The following is a 22,640-nucleotide window of genomic DNA, read 5'->3' on the forward strand; positions in this document are numbered from 1 at the left end:
TCCTCAGGCAGGAGCAAAATCATGGATCCTCAGCAATGCTTCAGTATGTATTAACAGAACCTTACTCTGAAGCCCAGGAGTGACTGCTGGTAAAAGCCTACAGCCTCTGGCAATTTTATTAACATGAGCTCCAATCTGTTAAGGGAAAAATCAACGGAGACAGCAAAACAGCATTGCAATTTAATGATGTGGAAACATGTTTGTAATATCTTAAGTGAAAAAGCAAAACAGTTGATGAGCATGATCACATCTGTATAAAATATACGTGTGTATACAGAGACACACACACACAGAGGCCTGGAAGAACTTTCTAGTGATCCTCTCCAAGTGGACGATCTTGGGCTTACTGGGATTATTTTATTGTGTTTATGCTCATTTATATTTAATGTAATGAATTTTCATATTTAACCCTCCACCCCCCCCCCCCCGGGAACAATTCAGGCACTACTTTCAAAATACAAAATAAACAATAAACACTTTCTGAAAGGACATTTCAGCATTCATTCATGCATGCAACAAATATTTATTGAGCACCTAGAGTGTGCTGAGAACCGTGTTAATCAAGCACTGGGTAATCTGTACTGAATAAAATGCATCCCGCCCCATAGGACGCAGGTACAAGCCTATGGCTCTCTGGAGGCCCTCACAGGTGCACCATCCACCCAGTTGATACAAACAGGACATTTAGACCTAAAATCACCACACTAATCTGCACACTTAACCTGGACCTTCTACCCCAGACTCCACTGGATGAAGGCTTACAGAGAGACTTACCACGGAAGCCAGCATCCTCTGTCCAGGCATCCGGCTGCACGACCACAACTGGGTGAGTACCCTGCACCCCCAGGAAGGAAAAAACATTGAGGGTATCAGAACAGGACTTTTGCGACAGTCACTTCACCACTTCTCAATGGTTTGCTTAAGCAGACTACTCTGCGGGCGACCACACAAATGAGGGAGAAGGGCACATGGTAAAAAGGAAGGGTCAGAGGGAAAGAGGGCTTCCCAGGTGGCTCAGTGGTAATGAATTTGCTTGCTAATGCAGGACATGCAGGAGACTCATGTTTGATCCCTGGGTTGGGAAGATCCCCTGGAGGAAATGGCAACCCAGTCCAGCATTCTTGCTTGGAGAATCTCTTGGACAGAGCCGCCTGGCGGGCTACAGTCCATGAGGTCGCAGAGTTGCATAAAACTGAGCGACTGAGCACACATGCACATAGAGGGTGTTAAATACCCGGAGCTCTTAGGTTCTCACTTATCTCTTAGAGATAAGAGTCTTCTGGCACAGGTACAAGGTCAGAGAAGGGTCAGGGTGAGGTGAGGCACCTAAGGGTACATTGGGGGGTTCCTAGGGACTGATGGGTTCTTCCTAGGGACTGATGGGTTCTGTCTTGCTCAACCTCAGGACAGGATAATATGTCCTCCCTGATAGGGCACCACTTACCTGGCCTGGGGTGAATGACGAGGGCTCCTTCACCACAGAAGCCCCACACAGCTGCACCATCCACTCTAGTTGATCTAAACAGGACATTTAGACTCAAAATCAGCACAGTAATCTACACATTTACCTGGGCTCTCTACCCCATCCTCCTCTGGATGAAGGCTTACAGTAAAACTTCTCAGTGGGAGAGTCCATGTTCTGCTGCTCCAAAGGGACAGAAAGGCCTTAAACTACAAATTCTAATTCTACAAAGTAAGTCAATTTGCCACTGATATACTACCTACTTTGCTTATCAGCACCCATAAGGCCACTTGGTAGATAAGGTCTGAAAGTCTCTCAAATGAAACTCATTGGAAGAAAAAAAAAAATCAAGAATCTAATTTCCATTAATTTGCTAAATTGCTGGCTAAGATACTGTGAAAAAATACCCACCCACCATCCCTCCTTCCCTGCCTAATTCTGTGTTGGTAATTGATAATCACAGCCACTGAGAGCACCATGCTTGGTGGTAATTACTGTAAATGTCAAGAGACGGGAAGATAATTCATTCAGTCAAGAAAAAAATACAAGTCACCCTGGACAGAGACTCAGCACACAGGTGGGGAAAGGCCGTCTGCCGACCTGGAATCAAATCACTTGGGGGAAGAAAAATCAGAAGTGATCATAGAGATATGCCACTTGGACCTGGAAAATCAGCAGAACTGACCGCTGGGTGGCTTCCAGGCAGCTTCGAGTTCTCTTTTCCATCAGTCAGTCCATTTCTAGGGATTGCTGAGATACTCCTGCTTGTTTGGCTGAGTACACTGAGGTCCATTAACTCACCTCCAAAATGACAGCTGCTAGAGACCCCGGTTCTCATTATATCAAAGTACAGAAACACTGAGAAAGCTCTGAGTGGCACTTGGAAATTTCATAAAAACCCAATCCATAAACAATAAAGACAAAAGCAAAATTACTTTGCCAGGTTTTGCTCATCTGATCCTCGGGGGAGTAGGAGGACCTAATCCCTGGGACAGAAGTGGTTACAGAGGCAAAGCTGGGTAGCCAGAGGGTAGCCTCTGTCTGCAAAAGAACGAACCAAATCTATACACACCTCAGGAGCTCAGCGCTGCACAACTCCAGAGCTGAGCTCCACAGCACCTCTCAACATAACATTACATTCAGTATCAAATTTAATTAGAAAATGTTCATCAAGAGTCTTCCTCTGCTCTGGGCCTGTGTGGGGCACCAGGCCCACAGGGCTTAGGCAGCTGCTGTGCTTTTGTCTCTGTTTCAAATAAAGATGGTTTAGGAAGAGCAGAATTCTTTCTTGACATTTACAAGCCTAAAAGGTATCTTCTCCCTAACTTATTATTTCCCCCTTTCTTAGACCAAAGGGCGTAAAAGCCACTCTATCCCACTGAACACAGAGCATACTGTGTGCTAGCTCTTCACTGCTTTCTAGCTCTTGAGAAGGGGCACTGGGCTAGTTCCCTGCCATAGGCTATTTAGGCACAGTTTTGTCTGATGGGTGGTAGAGAAAGAAAATAACTTCTAGAATATCTCACCCACCTGAGGGAACCCCCATAAGGTGATGATGTAGGGGAAAGGTTGGTGTTGGATTCAGCAGTTCTCTTACCTGTGGGCATATTGGTAAAAGGTCCATAGCAACAGATCTCTAGGCCTTTGAAGATCTGGGAGAAAAGAGGGACAGAGGGGTGGAGAGAAAGAAACATTTGTTGTAAAAGATATGGATTTTATAAAAAGCAATATAGAGGACTTACCTGGTGGTTCAGTGGTTACGATGACACTTCCAAAACAGGGGGCAAGGGTTTGGTCCCTGGTTGGGGAACTAAAATCCCACATGCCATGGGGAGCAACTTCCCCCACAAAGCAATATAAAGACTCTCAAAAGTAAGAACTTTTCCTTTTCTTTAACACCTGATAATTTCTGCTGCTATTTTCCAGAGATAATCAGCCCAGTGTCCAGAACACTGATGGATTTTAGAAGAATTTAAGTGCTATATGTATTTGATCTACTCTACAGACATTCATTCTTTGTCGTTCAAGGGCTGAGCATCCCACCTTGCTACCAATCAGGTCCAGGCTCTCCCCTGACCTGTGCAGGTAAACTATACTTCTTGTAAGATGAGAAGAAAAAAACTGGTCCTCCTTTATGTTTAAGAAAAGGCTTGGATGGCAAAAGATTCAAGTTATCATCTGAAGTTTGATGTCTATCCAGACTTGATAAGTCAGTACAAAACAGGGGGCAAGGGTTCAGTCCCTGGTTGGGGAACTAAAATCCCACATGCCATGGGGAGCATGACCTGATCCTAATTGCCAGAGAGGTTTATATTTATTTTATGTGTACATGCTCCTTTTCTTCTAGTCCCAGAACATCTGCTCCTGCCTTCACACTGCTCTTCGAATGGCCATTGTTCCTTCAGGCAACCCAAGTTGTCTTTAATCTGAAAGTGAAGCCCGATTCTGCCTCTCTCCACTAAGCTGACTGCATAAATTTCAGGAGACACAGATCACACTGTAACTTACAGGTACCTCTTCTACTCACAGTACTCAACAGACTGTCCAGAGAACTTTCTGTGATGGTGGAAATGTTCTATATTTGCTTTAATGAGTTACCTGTAGCTAACGAGCACTTGAAATGTGACCAGGATGATTGAGGAACTGAACTTCCTATTTTATTTAATTTTAGTTAATTACCCATGTAAACAACTTCATGTGGCTGGTGGCAACTCTTTCCAGACAAGCAAATTCTTACCCATGCTTTGGCACAGGTTCTTAGTGAAGGAATTAGGTATCATTTTAAAGAAAAAGTTGAAATTGTGCCAGTTGGCTGGATACATACGATTTAGGTAGCCTGTGTTCTCTCCTGACCCTCCTTCTTTCTCCTTATTCCACTAAAATGAAAATTGTCTTGGCCTAGAACTCACATGGAGAAGGCAATGGCACCCCACTCCAGTGTTCTTGCCTGGAGAATCCCAGGGACGGCAGAACCTGGTGGGCTGCTGTCTATGGGGTCACACAGAGTCGGACACGACTGAGGCGACAGCAGCAGAAGCAGAACTCACGTGGCTTCAAGAGACTGGAGCAGAGAAAAATCAGAAAGCTAAAAACACATGTCGACCTTTTAGGAAATGCTCACCTCTCTCCTTCCTCCCCTCCCTCCCACTTTAACCTCAGCCAGAGGAATAAGGACAGACAGCAGGACAAGTCTGCTTCTGCTATAAATGACAAACTCCATCTGTGCCATTCTTACTATCTCTACAAATAAGCTGCATCCCAAACCTGTTAGCAGGACCTACATGTTTATGATGCTAAAAGTTGTCTCCAGATGGTCAGCTGGAGCCAAGTGAAGTGAAGTGAAAGTCGCTCAGTCGTGTCTGACTCTTTGCAACCCCATGGACTATAGAGTCCATGGAATTCTCCATGCCAGAATTCTGGAGTGGGTAAGCTGTTCCCATCTCCAAAGGATCTTCCCAACCCAGGGATTGAACCCAGATCTCCAGACCAGGTCTCCCACATTGCAGGTGGATTCTTTACCAGCTGAACCACGAGGGAGCCCAAGAATACTGGAGTGGGTAGCCTATCCCTTCTCCAGCGGATCTTCCCGACCCAGGAATCAAACCGGGGTTTCCTGCATTGCAGGTGGATTCTTTACTAAACGAGCTACCAGGGAAGCCCCACTGGAGCCAAATGTTGCTGCAAATAGTACAAAAGATTAGGAATTCTAATTCCTAGTTCCATTCTGGATGTCAACATCCAGGCTGACATTCACTGATGAGGATGTCTAGTTATGAGATAAGAAATCTGAAATTTCACCTCTTCAAATACATTTCTCTTCCACAAGGTGGAAGAAACACTACAGTGACACTTGGTGTCTTATGAACGACATTACTTTGACCAGCACGTTCTGTCACTGCCATCCCAAATGCAGGACAAAACTCCAAACGCTGGACTTTCCTTTCAAGGAGGGAAGAATCTGGTGCTGATTCTGCCTCGCATCCAGTGGAATAAAAACAACTGACTAGCTCACACAGAGCTGCCCTGGGGCCCAAGCAGGAGGAGAAACAGGGCGGCAACTTTTCTTGGCATCACTCGAAGGGTGAGGGTACGCCAACCACAAGGGTTTCTGAGCTCCAGGGCTTGAGCTGTGCTCATCTCCCAAAGCAGTTTTCCTCAGAAAAGCATCTCTGTTGCCTGTCTCTCAAGTCCTATAAAGGAACAGGAGGTGCTCTGTATGGGGATGTTCTGAGATGCCCACGGTGCACCCTTGGAAAAGGAGGGAATGCAGACAGAAGCATCAGCGCTCAGTCAGTGACCCGAGAGCAGCCAGCTCAGGCCTGACAGGCAGGTGTGAAATCTTATTCTTTTTTTTAAGTTGGAGTATAACTGCTTTACAGTGTTGTGTTAGTTTCTGCTGCACAATGACATGAATCAGCTATATATGTGTGTGTGTGTGTGTGTGTATATATATATATATATATATATCCCCTCCCTCTTGAACCTTCCTCCCATTTCCCCAGCCCATCCCACCCCTCTAGGTCATCACAGAGTGCTGAGCAGAGCTCCCGCTGGTATACAGCAGCTTCCCTTCCCACTAGCTATTTATTTTACACATGGTAGTGTATATGTGTCAATGCTACTCTCCCCGTTCATTTCACCTTCCCCTTCCTGCACTGTGTCCACATGTCTGTTCTCTACGTTTGCATCTCTACCCCTGCCCTGCAAACAGGCTCAGCAGTACCATTTTTCTAGATTCCATACATTTGCATTAATATACAATATTTCTTTTTCTCTGACTTCCCTCTATATGACAGACTCTAGGTCCATCCACATCACTACAAATGACCCAATTCCATTCCTTTTTATGGCTGAATAATATTCCATCATGTATATACACACCCCAAATCCTCTTTATCCATTCACTTATCCATTTGTCCTGGCTATTGTAAATAGTGCTGCAATGAATACTGGGGTACGTTTGTGTCTTTCTGAAGGTGTGAAATCTTGCCTGGATTTTTCCCTGAGAGAATGATATAATTTTGGCTATATCATCCACAACGGTATGATCTGGGGAGGAAAGTCACTGAATCTCCCTGGGCCTATAGTCTTTTATTTGTAAAGTTGTTAGAATAATTAATTTTCCTCCTGTATGAAACCTCCTACAACATTCCAGGAAACTACAGTGTTGTCATTAAGAGTCAGATTTGAGAAGGAGACTGCAGGGGTTCAGCTTCTAGTTGGGCTCACAACTAGCTGTGTGAGCTTGGGGAATTTACTCAACCTCTTTGAGCCTTAACTTTCTCATCTATAAAATAGGCATAATTATAGTACATGCTTCCTAGAGTTGCTGTAAAATTCTTAATTAATTAGCAGTCCCTGGATATAGTGAACATGGCATAGATGTTGTTAATGATTATCACTTTCTCTTCTATGCTTCCCAGACAGCACTGGGTACACCCCCCTCACAGCACTTACTACACTGCTGTAGAGAAACATCACCGCAAACGATAAAGGGCAAAGGTTTTAGATTCACATCTATCTCAAATGCCAGCTCTGCCATTTTATCAGCTAAGATTTGCACCCTAGAATGAAATCCAAATTACATAACTTCTCTAAACCTCTAAGCTCTCTCATTTATAAAACAGATAATACAGTTGGCCCAGTGTCTTATTGGATCCAACAAGTTCTGTGTCCAGATTTAATCAACTGTCAATGGAAAATATTTGGGGGAAAAAAAAAAAAAACTTTTTTCTAGAAAGTTCCAAAAAGCAAAACTTGAATTTGCTTTTTGGCAGCTATTTATATAGCATTTACACTGTACTAGGTATTTGAAGTAATCTAGAGTTGATTTAAAGTATATGGGAAATGGAATTCCCTGGTGGTTCAGTGTTAAGAATCTGCCTGCCAGTAGGAGGGACATGGGTTTGGTCCCTGCTCTGGGAAGATCCCACATGCCTTGAGGCAACTATGCCTGGGCGCCACAGCTACTGAGCCTGCTCTCTAGAGCCCATGAGATAAAACTACTGAAGCATACATGCCCTAGAGCCCATGCTCTGCAACAAGAGAAGTCACCGAAAGAGAAAGACCCTGCTCCCAGCAAGTAGAGAAAGTCTGAGCACAGCAAACAAAGCAAAAATTTAAAAACAACATATGGGAGGATATTATATGCAAACGTTACATCATTTTAAAAAAGGGACTTGAACATTCTTGGATTTTGGTTATCTGCAGGGTGTCCTGGTACCAATTCCCCAAGGGTACTGAGGAATGACTGTACTTATTTACTTTGTTGGGTTAGGAAAGCTAAAAAACAAAAAACCTATTATGAATGCACCTACTTGGTGTTCTAGCAATATCTATAAGGCCCCTTATAAGATGAGTCAGACCATCTCCATGAAGCAGGTCGGAATGCAGAGGAGTGGGTGGGCTTTTTGTCAACGCTGGGGAGAAGAGCTTTACCTTCTTGTCTTGGGATTCTCTTGCTCGCTTTGGGCCTTGATGGTTTCTTCCATTGACAACATCTCCTCTGACTTCAAAATCATGCTGAAAGAAACCAAACCCAAACCACAGGGGTCAGAGAAAAAGAAGCTTCCTTCAATGGAAACAAAGGAGATATGTCATATTTAAGGAATGTATTGCCAGGCAGTTTTGACCCCCTTCCCCCAAAATCATGCTTTTTGGTAGAATGAATGAAATGACCAGCATTTCAGCTGCTGAAATCAGTTCACTGAAGCCAATCTTTCTGGACAGAAACTAACAATTGGCTTTTCACCTCACTGGGACTTGATGTATTTTAATTTTGAACATCTATCTCCTCTCAAAACATTCACTTAGCATTTAGATTAAACTGCTAATACTGGGCTGTTTAAAGATAACTGGAGAATTCCTGATCTTTTAAATCAATCTGTATTATCATCTAAAGAAGTAAGGGCTTCTCAGGTTTCCCGTTGAGAGATGTACAGTTAAGGAAACCAAAATGATAAAATATACATTTAATATACTGAAGAAAGAGGGTTTTCATTATCATATTTTGACTGGTCAAGGATAAGGAAATAAAGACTAATCAGATTGGAGAGGTTTGGGGAGAATTTGGGGAAAAGAAAGCTTAGAAACAATTCTTTCTGAAACTCAGATTGTCAGGGACCACATCTGTTGCTAAGAGTATTACAAAGAAAAATAATGTCATGAGTATAACCACAGGCTGTTATTAGGTGAAATAACTCTGGGACTTTCCTGTAGTCCAGTGGTTAAGATTCTGCTTCCAGTGCAGGGGGCACAGGTTCCATCCCAGTCGGGGAACTAAAATCTCAAATGCTGCCTGGTATGGCCAAAAAAAAAAAAACAACCTCCGAATATTTCCTGGTCATGTAAATGAGAAGAGTCTAGTGATAAATATGTCATCTAGTTGAAGATGACACTAAAATTAACAGTCCTCACCATACCCCTGTGCCTACTAACCTCTCTATCTGGGTGTCACACAACATAATTCCCCAAACCCACGCATCTAAAACAGAGCTCATGGTGCTTCCCTAGTGGTCCAGTAGTTAAGAATCTGCCTTGCAAGGCTGGGGATACCAGCTCAGGAATATCCTACATGCCTCTGAGCAACTAAGCCTGTGGGCCGAAAGTACTGAGCCTGCACCTTAGAGCGTGCCAGCTGCAACAAGAGATGCTACTGCAGTGAGAAGCCTGTGCACCAAAACTAAACAGTAGCCTTGCTCTCCTGCAACTAGCGAAAGGCTGCCTGCATCAGTGAAGACCCAGAGCAGCTGACAATAAATAAATAAATAATTAAAAATAAATAAATAAAACAGAGCTCTTGATTCTACTCCTGCCTCTCACTCCTCCCCCTCCCAACATGCTCCTCCCTCAAGTCTTCCTTATCTAATGAACATCACTAAGGTTTACTTCACTGTTCCTGACAATCAGAGGTTCCTGACAACTGTACAGGAGGTGTGATCAAGGAGGTGTGATCCCCAAGAAAATGGAAAGCAAAAAGGCAAAGGTTGCTTGAGGAGGCCTTACAAATAGCTGAGAAAAGAAGAGAAGCTAAAGGCAAAGGAGAAAAGGAAAGATATACCCTGCATATTTAGATATGCAGAATTCCAAAGAATAGCAAGGAGAGATAAGAAAGGCTTCTTCAGTGATCAATGCAAAGAAATAGAGGAAAACAATACAATGGGAAAGACTAGAGATCTCTTCAAGAAAATCAGATACCAAGGGAACATTCCATGCAAAGATGGGCACAATAAAGGAGAGAAACAATATGGACCTAACAGAAACAGAAGATATTAAGAAGAGGTGGCAAGAATACACAGAATAACTATACAAAAAAGGTCTTCATGACCCAGATAACTACGATGGTATGATGACTCACCTAGAGCCAGACATCCTGGAATGCGAAGTCAAGTGGGCCTTAGGAAGCATCACTACGAACAAAGCTAGTGGAGGTGTTGGAATTCCAGTTGAGCTATTTCAAATCCTAAAAGATGATGCTGTCAAAGTGCGGCACTCAATATGCCAGCAAATTTGGAAAACTCAGCAGTGGCCACAGGACTGGAAAAGGTCAGTTTTCATTCCAATCCCAAAGAAAGGCAATGCCAAAGAATGTTCACACTACCACACAACTGCACTCATCTCACACACTAGCAAAGAAATGCTCAAAACTCTCCAAGTGAGGCTTCAACAGTACATGAACCGAGAACTTCCCAGGTGTTCAAACTGGATTTAGAAAAGGCAGAGGAAACAGAGTTCAAATTACCAACATTCAAAAAGAAAAAAAAAAAAAGCCAACATTCATTGGTTCATAGAAATAAAGCAAGAGAGTTCCAGAAAAACATCTATTTCTGCTTTAGTGACTATACCAAAGCCTTTGACTGTATGGATCACAACCAACTGTGGAAAATTCTTAAAGAGATGGGAATACCAGACCACCTAACCTGCCTCCTGAGAAATCTGTATGCAGGTCAAGAAGCAACAGTTAGAACTAGGTATGGAACAACAACCTGGTTCCAAATTGGGAAAGAAGTACATCAAGGCTGTATACTGTCACCCTGCTTATTTAACTTATATACAGAGTATGTCATGAGAAATGCTGGGCTGGATGAAGCACAAAGTGGAGTCAAGATTGCCGGGAGAAAGATCAATAACCTCAGATGAGCAGATGACACCAGCCTTATGGCAGAAAGTGAAGAAAAACTAAAGAGCCTCCTGATGAAAATGAAAGAGGAGAGTGAGAAGGCTGGTTTAAAACTCAACATTCAAAAAACAAAGATCATGGTATCTGGTCCCATCACTTCATGGCAAACAGACGAGGAAACAATGACAACAGTGACAAAGTTTATTTTCTTGGGCTCCAAAACCACTGTAGATGGTGACTGCAGCCATGAAATTAAAAGATGCTTGCTCCTGGAAGAAAAGCTATGACCAGCCTAGAGAGCATATTAAAAAGCAGAGACATTGCTTTGCCAACAAAAGTCCATCTAGTCAAAGTTATGGTTTTTCCACTAGTCATGTATGGATGTGAGAGTTGGACCATAAAGAAAGCTGAACACTGAAGAATTGATGCTTTTGAACTGTGCTTTTGGAGAAAACTCTTGAGAGTCCCTTGGACTACAAGGAGATCAAACCAGTCTATCCTAAAGGAAATCAGTCCTGAATATTCATTGGATGGACTGATGCTGAAGCTGAAACTCCAATACTTTGGCCACCTGATGCAAAAAACTGACTCACTGATGCTGGGAAAGTTTGAAGGCAGGAGGAGAAGGGGATGACAGAGGATGAGGTGATTGGATGGAATCACTGACTCGATGCACATGAGTTTGAGCAACTCTGGGAGTTGGTGATGGACAGGGAAGCCTGGCGTGCTGCAGTCCATGGGTGGCAAAGAGTTGGACATGACTGAGCGACTGAACTGAACATCCACTTCATTATTCAGGACAAAAATTTAAGCATTACCCCCTCAATTCCTTTCTTTACCCCATTCTCCAATTTAACCTATTAGTAAGTCTTATTTCCAACCATCGCAAACTAAACTCTTCTTACCATTTCTGGGCCTCATTACTGTACAGATAACATTCAAACTCTTTACCATGACTCACACCAAATCTGGCCCTAGTCTATGATCTTCTCCAACCTCTTATCTAACCTCAGCTGCCTATATAAGATTCACCAACTCCCCAGCTATACTGGCCCATTTTTCTTTCTTTTTTTAAAACATTTATTTATTTGGCTGCACTGGGTCTTAGTTGCAGCACACAGGACCTACAATCTTCAGCTGCAGCATGTGAACCCTTAGTTGCAGCATGTGAGATCCAGTTCCCTGACCAAGGACTGAACTTGGGCCCCTTGCATTGGTAGTGCAGAGTTTTAGCCACTGGACCACCAGAGAAGTTCCTCCCTGGCCTGGTTTTCTTTAACAAACAAAGCTCATTCCTTTATTAAGACCTTTATGTTTGCTATCCCCTGCCTATAACATTTGTTCCCTAAATTTTTCAAGGCCAATTCTTTCTTGTTTCTTAGGTCTCAGCTCAAGCTTTTCAGAAAGCTTCCTGGGTCTCTTTACCTAAATATTAATAGTCAACCTCTGTCCCTAGTCAACTGCCAGTCTATTGTTCTATATATTTCTTCATAGTGTTTATTGATATTTAAACACATCTTTATCTGTTTATCTTTATTTATGGTGTATCTCCCACCCCGCAATGAACATTCATCCCACCAGAGCAGGGGCCTATCAGTCTTGCTTTCTGCTGTATCCCTGGTGCCCAGCAGATAGTAGGCTCCCAATAATATGTCACTGAAAGTTAAAACCAACAGAAATGTCAATTAATTAATTATAAACATGCTGAATAGTGCATAATAGTTTAAAACTGTTTTCTGGTAATTTTATTTTGCCTGATCTGTTGTCACCAGCAGCTCTAAGATGGCTATGCTAAAATTATTCCTCCTCCTACGCTCTATCTTATTTACCTCTCACTGTTCTCAGTATCAAAGAGTAAAATCTCTTTGAAGGAATCAGATTTCTAAACAGACACATGTGCATGTTAATATGAAGGATTCTTCTTCAACTGTGAATGAGTTTTCTACAAAAGTGTATGTATGCGTGTAAGATTTAGGTGGGCCTGTTTCTCCTGCTTATGAATCTTTGTTTGCTACTTTATAAATTCCTTTTCTTTTCTCTGAGGAAAGGATTGTTTCTATTGAAACAAACGAGTGAGAACACAGAATTTCCTAGTTTGCTCTGCATAACTTTTTCTTTTTGGGGGGCTGCACTGGGTCTTCACTGCAGTGCATGGGTTTTCTCTAGTTGCAGTGTGCAGGCTTAGTTGTCCAGCGGAATATGGGATCTTAGTTCCCGAACCAGGGATTGAACCCGCATTGCCTGCATTGGAAAGCAAATTCTTAACCACTGGATCACTACGGAAATCCCTGCATAACTCTTGATGATCCATATAGTCAAAGAAAATCTTTAGAAAGTAGTGCAAGGCAGGAAGCAGATAAATTTTTGGTGACTGTATGACTCAAAGGTATAAAGTCTCTCTGATTAGTTTGTAAAATAGAGTACCTACCTCATCCAGCATCTTTCTTTCTTTAATAGACTGGGTGACCCCTGAAGAGATCACAGAAAAGACAGGTTACGCAAGAGCAGAAGACCTCCTTTCATGGAGGTGGATGGTGAAGTGATTCACATAACAGTGTGGGAGAAATAACACTGAACAGAGATCCTCTCTTTGTAAAACCACAGCTCCTTAATAGACTTCCTTCTAGAGAGACTGTTGATGCTTAATTTAACATTATAAAAGTGCTTCCTGCACGTGAATTTCTACCTACAATTGAATAATCCCTAGTTTTTATGCTCAACATTGCCAGGAGCAGATTAGGTCCTATTAGTTATCAAAAGAAAAACATTTCCCCCCACATCACCATCATATCTGAACAAAGACATATGCACTAAAGATAAAACTTAGTTCAGTGTTACTGTTAAAGACCTTTCCTTAATTCAGATTCAGCATCAGCAAAAACCTTAGGTGTTAAAATGTTAGGTGTCAAAATGCAATTCGGAGGTGTTAAAGGGAGGAGGGGAAAAATTATACGGTACTTACAAAAATAGCTAACTACCCATTTTCCTCCTGCAATTCCCAGAAAATATTTCAGTGTCCGTTCACACACAAACTCAGGATCTGCAAAATGGAAAACATCCAAAGGATTAGAAGTTTAAAACAAAATTAGGAAAGACTGCCATTAAGAAGCTGAAGCAGCCCAGGCTCCTTATGCTACTTGAGATCAGTCTGGATGGATGATTCCAACACCTCTGGTGATAGACTCAGAGGCTAAAAGCACTCGTAATTCTAACCAGCCAGTGTGGATCTTTGGAAGTTTGGAAAAGGCTGATAGGAAGGCAAGCCCATGGGAAATGTCAGCCCTATTTTCTACATGCCAAGGCCAGTTAAAGGTGTCTGTCATTGTGCTCAAGCAATTACCCATGTTGGTAGTATTGATATGTGCAGACGGGGAAGATCTATTTTACTGGATGGTACATGTGAAAGGAGAAGAAAAAAGTATTATTGAAATCCTAAATCTGAAATGTCAATGTAAGCGATGAATTTTTACCCCTAGAACTTCTACTTGGGGAATCCTAACCCTAATTCCTAATTCCCCTGCAAGTGACCAAAAAAAAAGTATTTTCATAGTTATCCTCTTTTCAACCTAAGTATTTTAGAAAGCAGCTGAAGAATCGCTTCTGTTTATTTTTTAGTGTTTTAAAGGCCCCTGTGAAGGACTAAGCGAACTCAGGAAAGAACACTTAGTTTTAAACAGGAGAAATGTATTTAACTAAATCCTGAACACAGCAGGCCATCTGCTGGGAGTAGCAACTGCCGGTCTTCCTAACCAAATTCTTCACAAATTAAAAAAAATCTCCGCCGCCCCCCACCCCCCACTCACAATTTTTAAAGCTTTTTGTTTAACTGCTGTGAAGGTTGATTTAATAATATGTTTTAAACCCAGAAATTTTAGGTTATTTCTAGTTTAAAAGCAACAAATGTACTATTGCCTTTTGAGTTTAAAGACTTGAACCACTTTCAATTTAATGTGCATTTTAAAGTTTTCTTTTCACCTATCAGCAGCCTTGATCCAAACCTATAGCTTAAGACATATTCAAGTTTAAAGATATTCATCTCTAAAACAGTACTTAGTTCACAGTACCTTGTTTTGGTGTCTGGTTCCTGTGAGCATTATCCTCTGTCCCTGTGGTACAATCTTAATACAGTAGAAACTTAAGCTCTTAGAGGTTTTAAGGTAATGTGTCCCTGCCAAGGAGTCTTGACCCCATGCTCAAGAACCTACAGTTGTATGAACAGAAAAACCCCAGAGAGGACTAGAGAATCCATTTTGTTAGGAGGGTTTTAAGAGGTGTGCTTCAACCTGTATCTTCTGTTTGCCACAGGAACCCGTCTTTGCTTTCTAGAGCCCATGAGTGAGCCTAACTCCTTTTCCAGACAACGACTCTTCAGATATTTCAAGACACTTATCTTGTTTCCTTAGGTCTTCTTATTTCTTCATTTCTTCCTCAAGTGACATTGCTCTGAATTCCCTTTCCCCATCCTCTTCATCTACCTCTGGATAAACTGTTGTCAGGGACCAGTGTGAAAAGACAGCACGGTGCTCAAAACAGAGCACATATCTTCCAGGAGCTCGCTCTAGAGGGGGTGGGGTTGTGTGTGTGTGGAGGGGGTGTCAGGCTCATCACCTCACTTGCTCTGGTGTTAGACTTGTATCAGTAAGGCCCAATTTCAAAAGAACTTTTGTTAGTGGCCCTGAAATGTTTACTCACATTTACCTTACAGTCAACTAAAAGCCTCTGAGCCTTGTCATCACATAAGTCAAACTTAAGATTTTAAAAGGGGAAGGTGTTGGACAAATGAATTTTTCCTTTCTTTTTCCTTTTTCATATGCTAGGCTATCTCAGAGCAATAACTGGACTTGTTTCCTGAAAAACTCTCAACCACACTGAAACTAGAGTTGGAGTGGAGTGAGGACATGGAGTGGACATGGAGCCAGGGTTTCCAACCACCTGGATTTTGAATAAGCAGATTTCACTTCTACTCATTCCCTTCTTTGCCCCATGTGTTTCTCTAGGACTTGGGCTCTGTCCTACCCAGAAAGCCCTCACACAGTGTAGTCCAGGCAGGGTGGACTAGAAGTGACTCATCGTTCTGGCTTATCACTCTCCAATATTAACCCCAAATAAAAGAGGTTCAGGAAATAGCAAAAGTATTATTTTTCTTTCATCAGGTAACAACTGACTGACTATTGGAAGAGGATCATTCATGCTATGCTTAACAAATACTCCCATTTCTTCAAGTAGTTTTACACAACAGATATAGCATATTTTGTAAAGGCTCTTGGTATACCTGTTTTCATAATGACATGAGTAGTCTCTTCAGTAATTAGATTAGTTAAAGTGACGTGATGTTTTCTGGCAAATTTCTGCACAAGCATCTGAAACCAAACCAAATATTACATTATAATAAATGACCTCTAGTACACAGCTTGAGAATTAGCCCAGTTTTGAATTTCCGTTTTTTCTCATAAAAAGTACACCCTCTTTATTCTAATATGAAGTCTCAAAATAAATAGCAATTTAATAAAAATTATGTACAAATCAGAGGAAGAAATTCTGAAGTAGTCTGTGCTAGCAGACATGGAATTATAACAAAAGATTCAAAATAATATTAATTTTCCCTTTAATAACAGATATGCAGATATCATTCGATTCCCTAAGACAGTTTCTTTGTGGAGTGACACCCTTTTATACTATAATTTAGATTTATGAATCTATACTTTATAAGCTGAGGGTTAACTAGCCTATACAGAAAGTTATGCTCAGATAAGTGGCTTATAATGAACTAGATTCACCCTGGTGACAGTTTCAAAACATTCAGGTCAAGATGCTTCTAAACGTTAATACAAATCTATCAATTCCTCTTAAGGAGAAGGACTGGAAGAGACACACACTCTCCCCAAAAGAAATCTAGAGCCTTTGAGTTATTATCTAGCAACCAAATAAAAAAATCAATAGGCAGTAAAAGAAATTAACCAGATCCATTATGGACACAGCTGACATAATTAGCAGCTACTGCTTGGTAAATAACTGTTTACTAAGGGTCATCATTGACTAGCCACCACCACCCACGCCAGTATTAATGGGTGCCACGAGACTGCAATGGAGGCCCGGCAACTTTCTTTCATGCTGCCTCACTCCATACTGCCACAGGGCACTGAAAAAGACAAGCTGGAGAAGTTAATGACATCCTCCCCCTTTTGCCACTGCCCTCTGCCAGGATCATTAGCAATTCTGAACTGATTAATTGCTGAAATCCCAGCCCTGAAACAGTGTTCAGTTAGAAGAGCAACTGCTGAAAAGATCATCTTAATATGGGCTTCAGAATTAATCATGTATAATACAGTCAGAAGCTTTCATAATAAATTTACCACACTTCAGCAAATCTGAATAGAGCTGAAAAGTTTTCCTCTTTGCTTGTTTAAAGACAACAGTTCCCAAGCCACTTAGAATCTAATATGCAGTTCAGCATTGCCCAGGGCAAGAAAGATTAGATCATTTTAGCCTCCTCTGAAAAGCTGATCTCACAAAACAAAGGAATGAGAAATGCTAATTTTCAACGAATAAATGGGAATTTTAGATGTGTTGGCAAAAGACCAAGAGCAACATTATCAGACATACGTATGAATTTTTAGAGCAAATAGCTATTCTGGACACATGGTTATGAGGTGAGAATTCTCGCATTATTGATGAGATTCACTGTCTCTACTAGGGCAGACATGGCTTACTTTTTGCCATTTTAGTAGTGAGACACATCTGGCCACAGAGATCAGGTGGAGCTGCTAACCTATCAACAAGCTAGGATGAGAAATGGCTCCTATCCCAGGAAGGATATATCAAGAAAGATATTTAAGAATGAAGAATTAGTGCGTGCATGCTAAGTCGCCTCAGCTGTGTCCGACTCTTTGTGACCCTATGGACTATAGCTAGCCAGGTTCCTCTGTTCATGCGATTCTCCAGGCAAGAATGCTAAAGCGGGTTGCCATGCCCTCCTCCAGGGGATCTTCCCGATCCAGGTATTGAACCTGCATCTCTGGTGCCTCCTGCATCAGAGGCAGATGGGTTCTTTAACATGAATGCCACCTGGGAGGCCTCATTTAAGAATGACTGAATCATTTCTCTGCATGCAATAAATGACATCCACTATTGAATCTTTTCAATAGAGAAAATAGCTGAAGCTCCAATACTTTGGCCACCTGATGTGAAGAACTGACTCATTAGAAAAGACCCTGATGCTGGAAAAGACTGAGGGCAGGAAGAGAAGAGGACAGCAGAGGATGAAACGGTTGGATGGTATCACTGATTCAATGGACATGAGTTTGAGCAAACTCCAGGTGATAGTGAAGGAAAGGGTAGCCTGGCGTGCTGCAATCCATGGGGTTGCAAAGAGTCGGACACAATTTAGTGACTCAACAACAACAACAAAGAATAGTCAAATTCATAGAGACAGAAAGTAGAATGGTGATGCCAGGGGGCATGAGGTGTTATTGTTTTATAGGTACAGAATTTTAGTTTTCAAGATGAACAAACTTCTGGAGACTGGTTGCACAACAACGTGATAAACTTAGCACTAACGGAACTATACACTTAAAAATGGTTAAGAAGGTAAATTTCATGTTGTGTGTATTCTACCATAATGGTACAACAGCAACATCAAAACAGTGTAATAAGCCAGGATAAAAATAAATAAGCAATGGAAAAATGCTACTATCTGATGATGTGCTTAGAAGCAGCTGAAATTTAGTTAATCATGCTGGTAAGTTCACTCAAGGTAGGAAAAAGATGCCTTATACTTACATGTTTTTTTCAATAGAAAGAAAATTAAAATTAAAAAAGCTCTGTATCATACTCAACACTCTAACTTTTCTGCTAATATTTAATAACTATTTCCTTTAGTAAATATATATAAAAATAACTCATGCTATAGCTTTATCTAGGTATAAATTTTTTAGAAATTAGTAATGGAAATTAAATTGCATAGAAATGAGCTTGTCAGCTAGATTTCTTCCTATAGGTTATTTATAGTTAATATCCATTTAAAACCATCTTCAGTACGTTAATGAAAGCTTGGTCATTAAGGAAATACACATGGAGGCACTCACGAGTTCTTTTGCGGTCAAGCCTGATGCCACCATAGAAAGTCTTTTGTTGCTTCTTCCTGTTGAAGATATCACTTCTGGCTTCTCTTTGCTCACACTTTCTTCCCTCAGGTTACACCCTGTAGTATTAGTAATGTGAGCAGCAGCTGGATTCTTGGTAGATTCTTCTACTCGAAATTGGGATAATTTCGGTGCAGAGGCAGAGGGTGGCATGCAGTGAACATGAGCTGGCTCTGGGGCTCTGTCTTCAGAGGGATCAGACTCGAGGTCATGAGAGAAGAGGCTGATTCCAGATTTCAGGTAAGGGGTTCCTTCTGGAAGGAATGAAGAAAGAAGTTTAATCTATATGGCCATGTATCTTGAATTATAACATCTAGTCTGCTAAGAACTAAAAAGATTAAGCTAGTTAAGAGAAAAATGGGTACATTAATAACACCTGGTAGATGTGCAAAGTGATAACTTTTCTAAAGGAAATCTGGCATGACGTGCAAAAGCCTTGTGTGTTTATACTTGCAGTCAACAATTCTAGTTTTAGAAATGTATCTTAAGGACATTAAAGAGGTCTGCACAAGTGTAGTCATGGGAAGGTTCACTGCAACAATGTTTATAACAGTAAAGCTTTAGAAGCAAACTAAATGTCCAATAATGAGATTAAAAAAATCATGCCACATCCATCACAATGGAGTACTTACTCATCATGTATTCCATTGAATTACAATAAAATGGAGAAATGTACACACTCACCTTCATTGTAGAATTATTCACAATAGCCAAGAGGTGGAAGCAACCCAAATGTCTCTCAATGGATAAATGATTGAAGAAAATGTGATACACACACACACACACAGAAGTTTTTTTGTTTGTTAGTGGTGTTTTTTTTTTTTCTTTTTTGGTTTGTCTTGGCCATGCTGCTCGACATATGGGATCCCAGTTCCCTGACCAGGGACAGAACTCAAACACCTTGCATTGGAAGCATGGAGTCTTAACCACTGGACCACCAGAGAAGTCCCTCACACATGGTTTTAAAAGAAAATCCTGTCACATGCTACAAACATGGATGAATGTTGAAGACAATATACTAAATCAAAGAAGTCAGTCACAAAAGGGTAAATACTGCATGATTCCATTTGTATGAGCTATCTAGAATAGCTAAACTCTTAGAAAGTAAAACGCTGACTCCCAGAGAATGGGGGGAGGGAGAAAAGGGAGTTGCTATTTAATAGGTACAGAATTTGTTTTACAAGATGAAAATTTTCAGAGATCTACTGCATAATAATGGGAGTATACTTAATATTGCTGAGCTCTTAAAAATGGTTGAGGTAAATTTTATGTATTTTTACCACAATTAAAGATAAACTTAAAAATTTTTAAAGATACCATTTTTTTTTTAAAGGAATTATGTTTTATTTATTTATTATAGTTGTGCTGGGTCTTCGTTGCTGCTTGGGCTTTTCTCTGTTTGCTGTGAATGGGGGCTATTGTTGTGGTTCCTGGGCTCTAGAGGACAGGCCCAATAACTGTGGTAAAAAGGCTTAGTTCCCCCAAGGCATGTAGGATCTTCCCAGACCAGGGACTGAACCCATGTCTCCTGCACTGGCAGACAAATTCCTTACTGAACCACCAGGGAAGTCGAAGATAACATTGATTTTTAAGATGCTACCCTATTTCAGTCTTAACATGAAATATGTTTGCATCTTAGAATCCCTTAGATGAAATATTATAAAGCCTGCTTTCTATAATTTCCATCATTTATCTATTTTAGTTCTTAGGGGATTGTTTTGATTCAAATGTATACTTCAAAAAATTTTTTATCTTATATTGGGGTATAGCTGACTTACAACATTGTATTCATTTCAGGTATACAGAAATGTGTTTCAATTATACTCAAATGTATACTTTAATTTTCTGACAGTTTGTGAAGATTTTGGCACTGACTATATCACTGAAACTTAAAAAAATAGGACCAAATACAAATAGTTGACTAAAAACAATCAAAATGTTTTTAAATTTAAAAAAAAAGACATGCTCCTGATATGTTAAAGATGGCAAAGAAATACTGATCATGAATTTTTATTAAAAAATTAAAGTTTATGTAAACTGACTAAAGATATATAGCATATTTTATTATTGATGACAAGAATATAGGTAATTTGAAATGGCTTTTTTATTACTTATATTCTCCAACCATCTGGTACTGAACATATTAGTACTTTTGTAAGGAAGGAAAAAGGGTTGAAAATGAGACAGCTACTTACGATGGTATCATTAAATTTTTCACTCAATAAATTATCAGCTATCATTACCAAATTAAAAAAATACTCCATCCCCAAAACATTTCAGAAAATGTCACTACATCAGCAAGTAAGCACAGCTAAGTGGAATGTATGAGATTACTAAAAAGACCCCTGTGAATATGGCCAAATACATTTAGGTGCCTAAGAGTACCTTTTATGACAATTGTGTTTTTGAGGGTTAATTTAAAACTTTCTTTACTAATTAAAACCTTGATTTACAAGCCATAAAACACACCTTTCAGTTATAGTGACTTATAAGGCATAAAATATATAGCAATTTATATTCATTAATTCATAAAACATGAGCTTACCTTAGAGATCTGACTCATTTTTCAATAAAGGACAGGCCTAAAACTTTACCCTAGGGCCCTACAACTCTTATCTAACAGTTGAAGTAAAATATTTAGACAGTACCAAGAACTCTCTCATCCTCAAAACTGTTAGAGTTAAACCAATATAGACAGATTAACAGTGGCAATAATTTTCCACTTGGATTAACATTCAAGCTATTTTTCTAACGGGTTTACATATAACAGATGCATTCATGATAGACTACTACTTTAGAAAGTTGATTTGCCCAGAATGTCTTTAGGTAAGACTCAGAGTAAAATAAAAGTGTTTTCTCCACCAGAGCGAATGAAATATTACCTTGATCTTGTCTTGGCAAATAAGACCCCATTAAATCTTGGGCCTCACACTTAGCCAGCTGTTGCTCCTCCATGTCAGCAACATTAATGGGCACCTTTTGAGATGGGCAGTTTCTGTCCTGAAGACTCCTTGAGTGGCTGTGCACATACCACCTATTATCCGACAACTGGAATTTAGAAGGGGAAGACCTGGAAATAAGCAAGCAGAAAACCACTGCTGTAGCTTGTGAAAAGACTAATCACACTTTCTGAACAGCCAAGGCATAAGTGAAACAGCTCACTGTCAGAGAGATTGGGAATGGCTAGCGAAAGAGAACACAAGAGATGGCTAGGAGACTGGATTCATGATGTCTGCCAACATGTCAGGGCTGACATGTAACATTTCCCCTTAGGTGCTGGTCTGAGGCAGCGTATCTCCTAGCTGTTTAAAAGCATGTCAGCAAATTTCATCATATTATCCACTGACACTCACATTCTATACACTATTTCAAATCAAGGTATGAGAATCAGTTCTCATGAAAATAAAAAATTGATTAATTTCGACATTGTTACACTCATTCTTTCTACCCAATTTTAGCAAAATTCATAGAACCATCCCTACCTCCTGCCTCTTCAATGTCCAAAATCACTCTAAAAACAAAAATCAGCTATAAAATATCATTAGAAGACCATATGTACATTGTAATTACTCTACTCTTCCAGGTGTTTAGAACTTTGCTGAATAAGATATTTACCTACAGATTTAAAGGACCTCAGAGGTCAGATAATTAATTCAAACAATTATTGGGCATTAAAGCTAGCTCCACAGACTAAAGATGAGCAAGACCTAAACTGTTGCTCAAGAGTCTAGTAGAGGGAGGAAGTTCAATCAATGTGTAGGTTTTTTTAATGGAAGTCTCAGGAGGGTACCCTGGAGTGGGGAAGGATGAAGAGGAATATTTCATCTAAATATTAAATGGGTGATTAGCTCAATTGGATAAAGCATGGCAATGAGGTCATTACCTCTAAACACAGGTTTAGTGTCTATGGACGTCCAAT

General features: G+C 40.5%; 1 protein-coding gene across 9 annotated transcripts in view; it reads right to left on the reverse strand.

The window, feature by feature from the left end:
• Positions 1 to 22,640, reverse strand: part of BRCA1 (BRCA1 DNA repair associated) — a 71,260-nt gene that overhangs the window by 1,318 nt on the left and 47,302 nt on the right. For 4 of the 9 annotated variants that reach the window (XM_061144126.1, XM_061144121.1, XM_061144124.1 and 1 more), the window contains exons 14-22: positions 21,604 to 21,791; positions 18,665 to 18,975; positions 15,853 to 15,940; positions 13,543 to 13,620; positions 13,009 to 13,049; positions 7,901 to 7,984; positions 3,060 to 3,114; positions 1,445 to 1,518; positions 775 to 835 (exon numbers count right to left, since the gene is read on the reverse strand). In XM_061144126.1, the coding sequence (XP_061000109.1) occupies positions 775 to 835; positions 1,445 to 1,518; positions 3,060 to 3,114; positions 7,901 to 7,984; positions 13,009 to 13,049; positions 13,543 to 13,620; positions 15,853 to 15,940; positions 18,665 to 18,975; positions 21,604 to 21,791 (980 nt within the window). Of the gene's footprint in view, positions 1 to 453; positions 836 to 1,444; positions 1,519 to 3,059; positions 3,115 to 7,900; positions 7,985 to 13,008; positions 13,050 to 13,542; positions 13,621 to 15,852; positions 15,941 to 18,664; positions 18,976 to 21,603; positions 21,792 to 22,640 lie in introns of those variants that run through there. The other 5 variants (XM_061144118.1, XM_061144119.1, XM_061144117.1 and 2 more) reach the window with 4 other exon arrangements.

The sequence above is a fragment of the Dama dama genome, chromosome 5 (assembly GCF_033118175.1).
Source record: "Dama dama isolate Ldn47 chromosome 5, ASM3311817v1, whole genome shotgun sequence".
NCBI classification, from domain to species: Eukaryota; Metazoa; Chordata; class Mammalia; order Artiodactyla; family Cervidae; genus Dama; species Dama dama.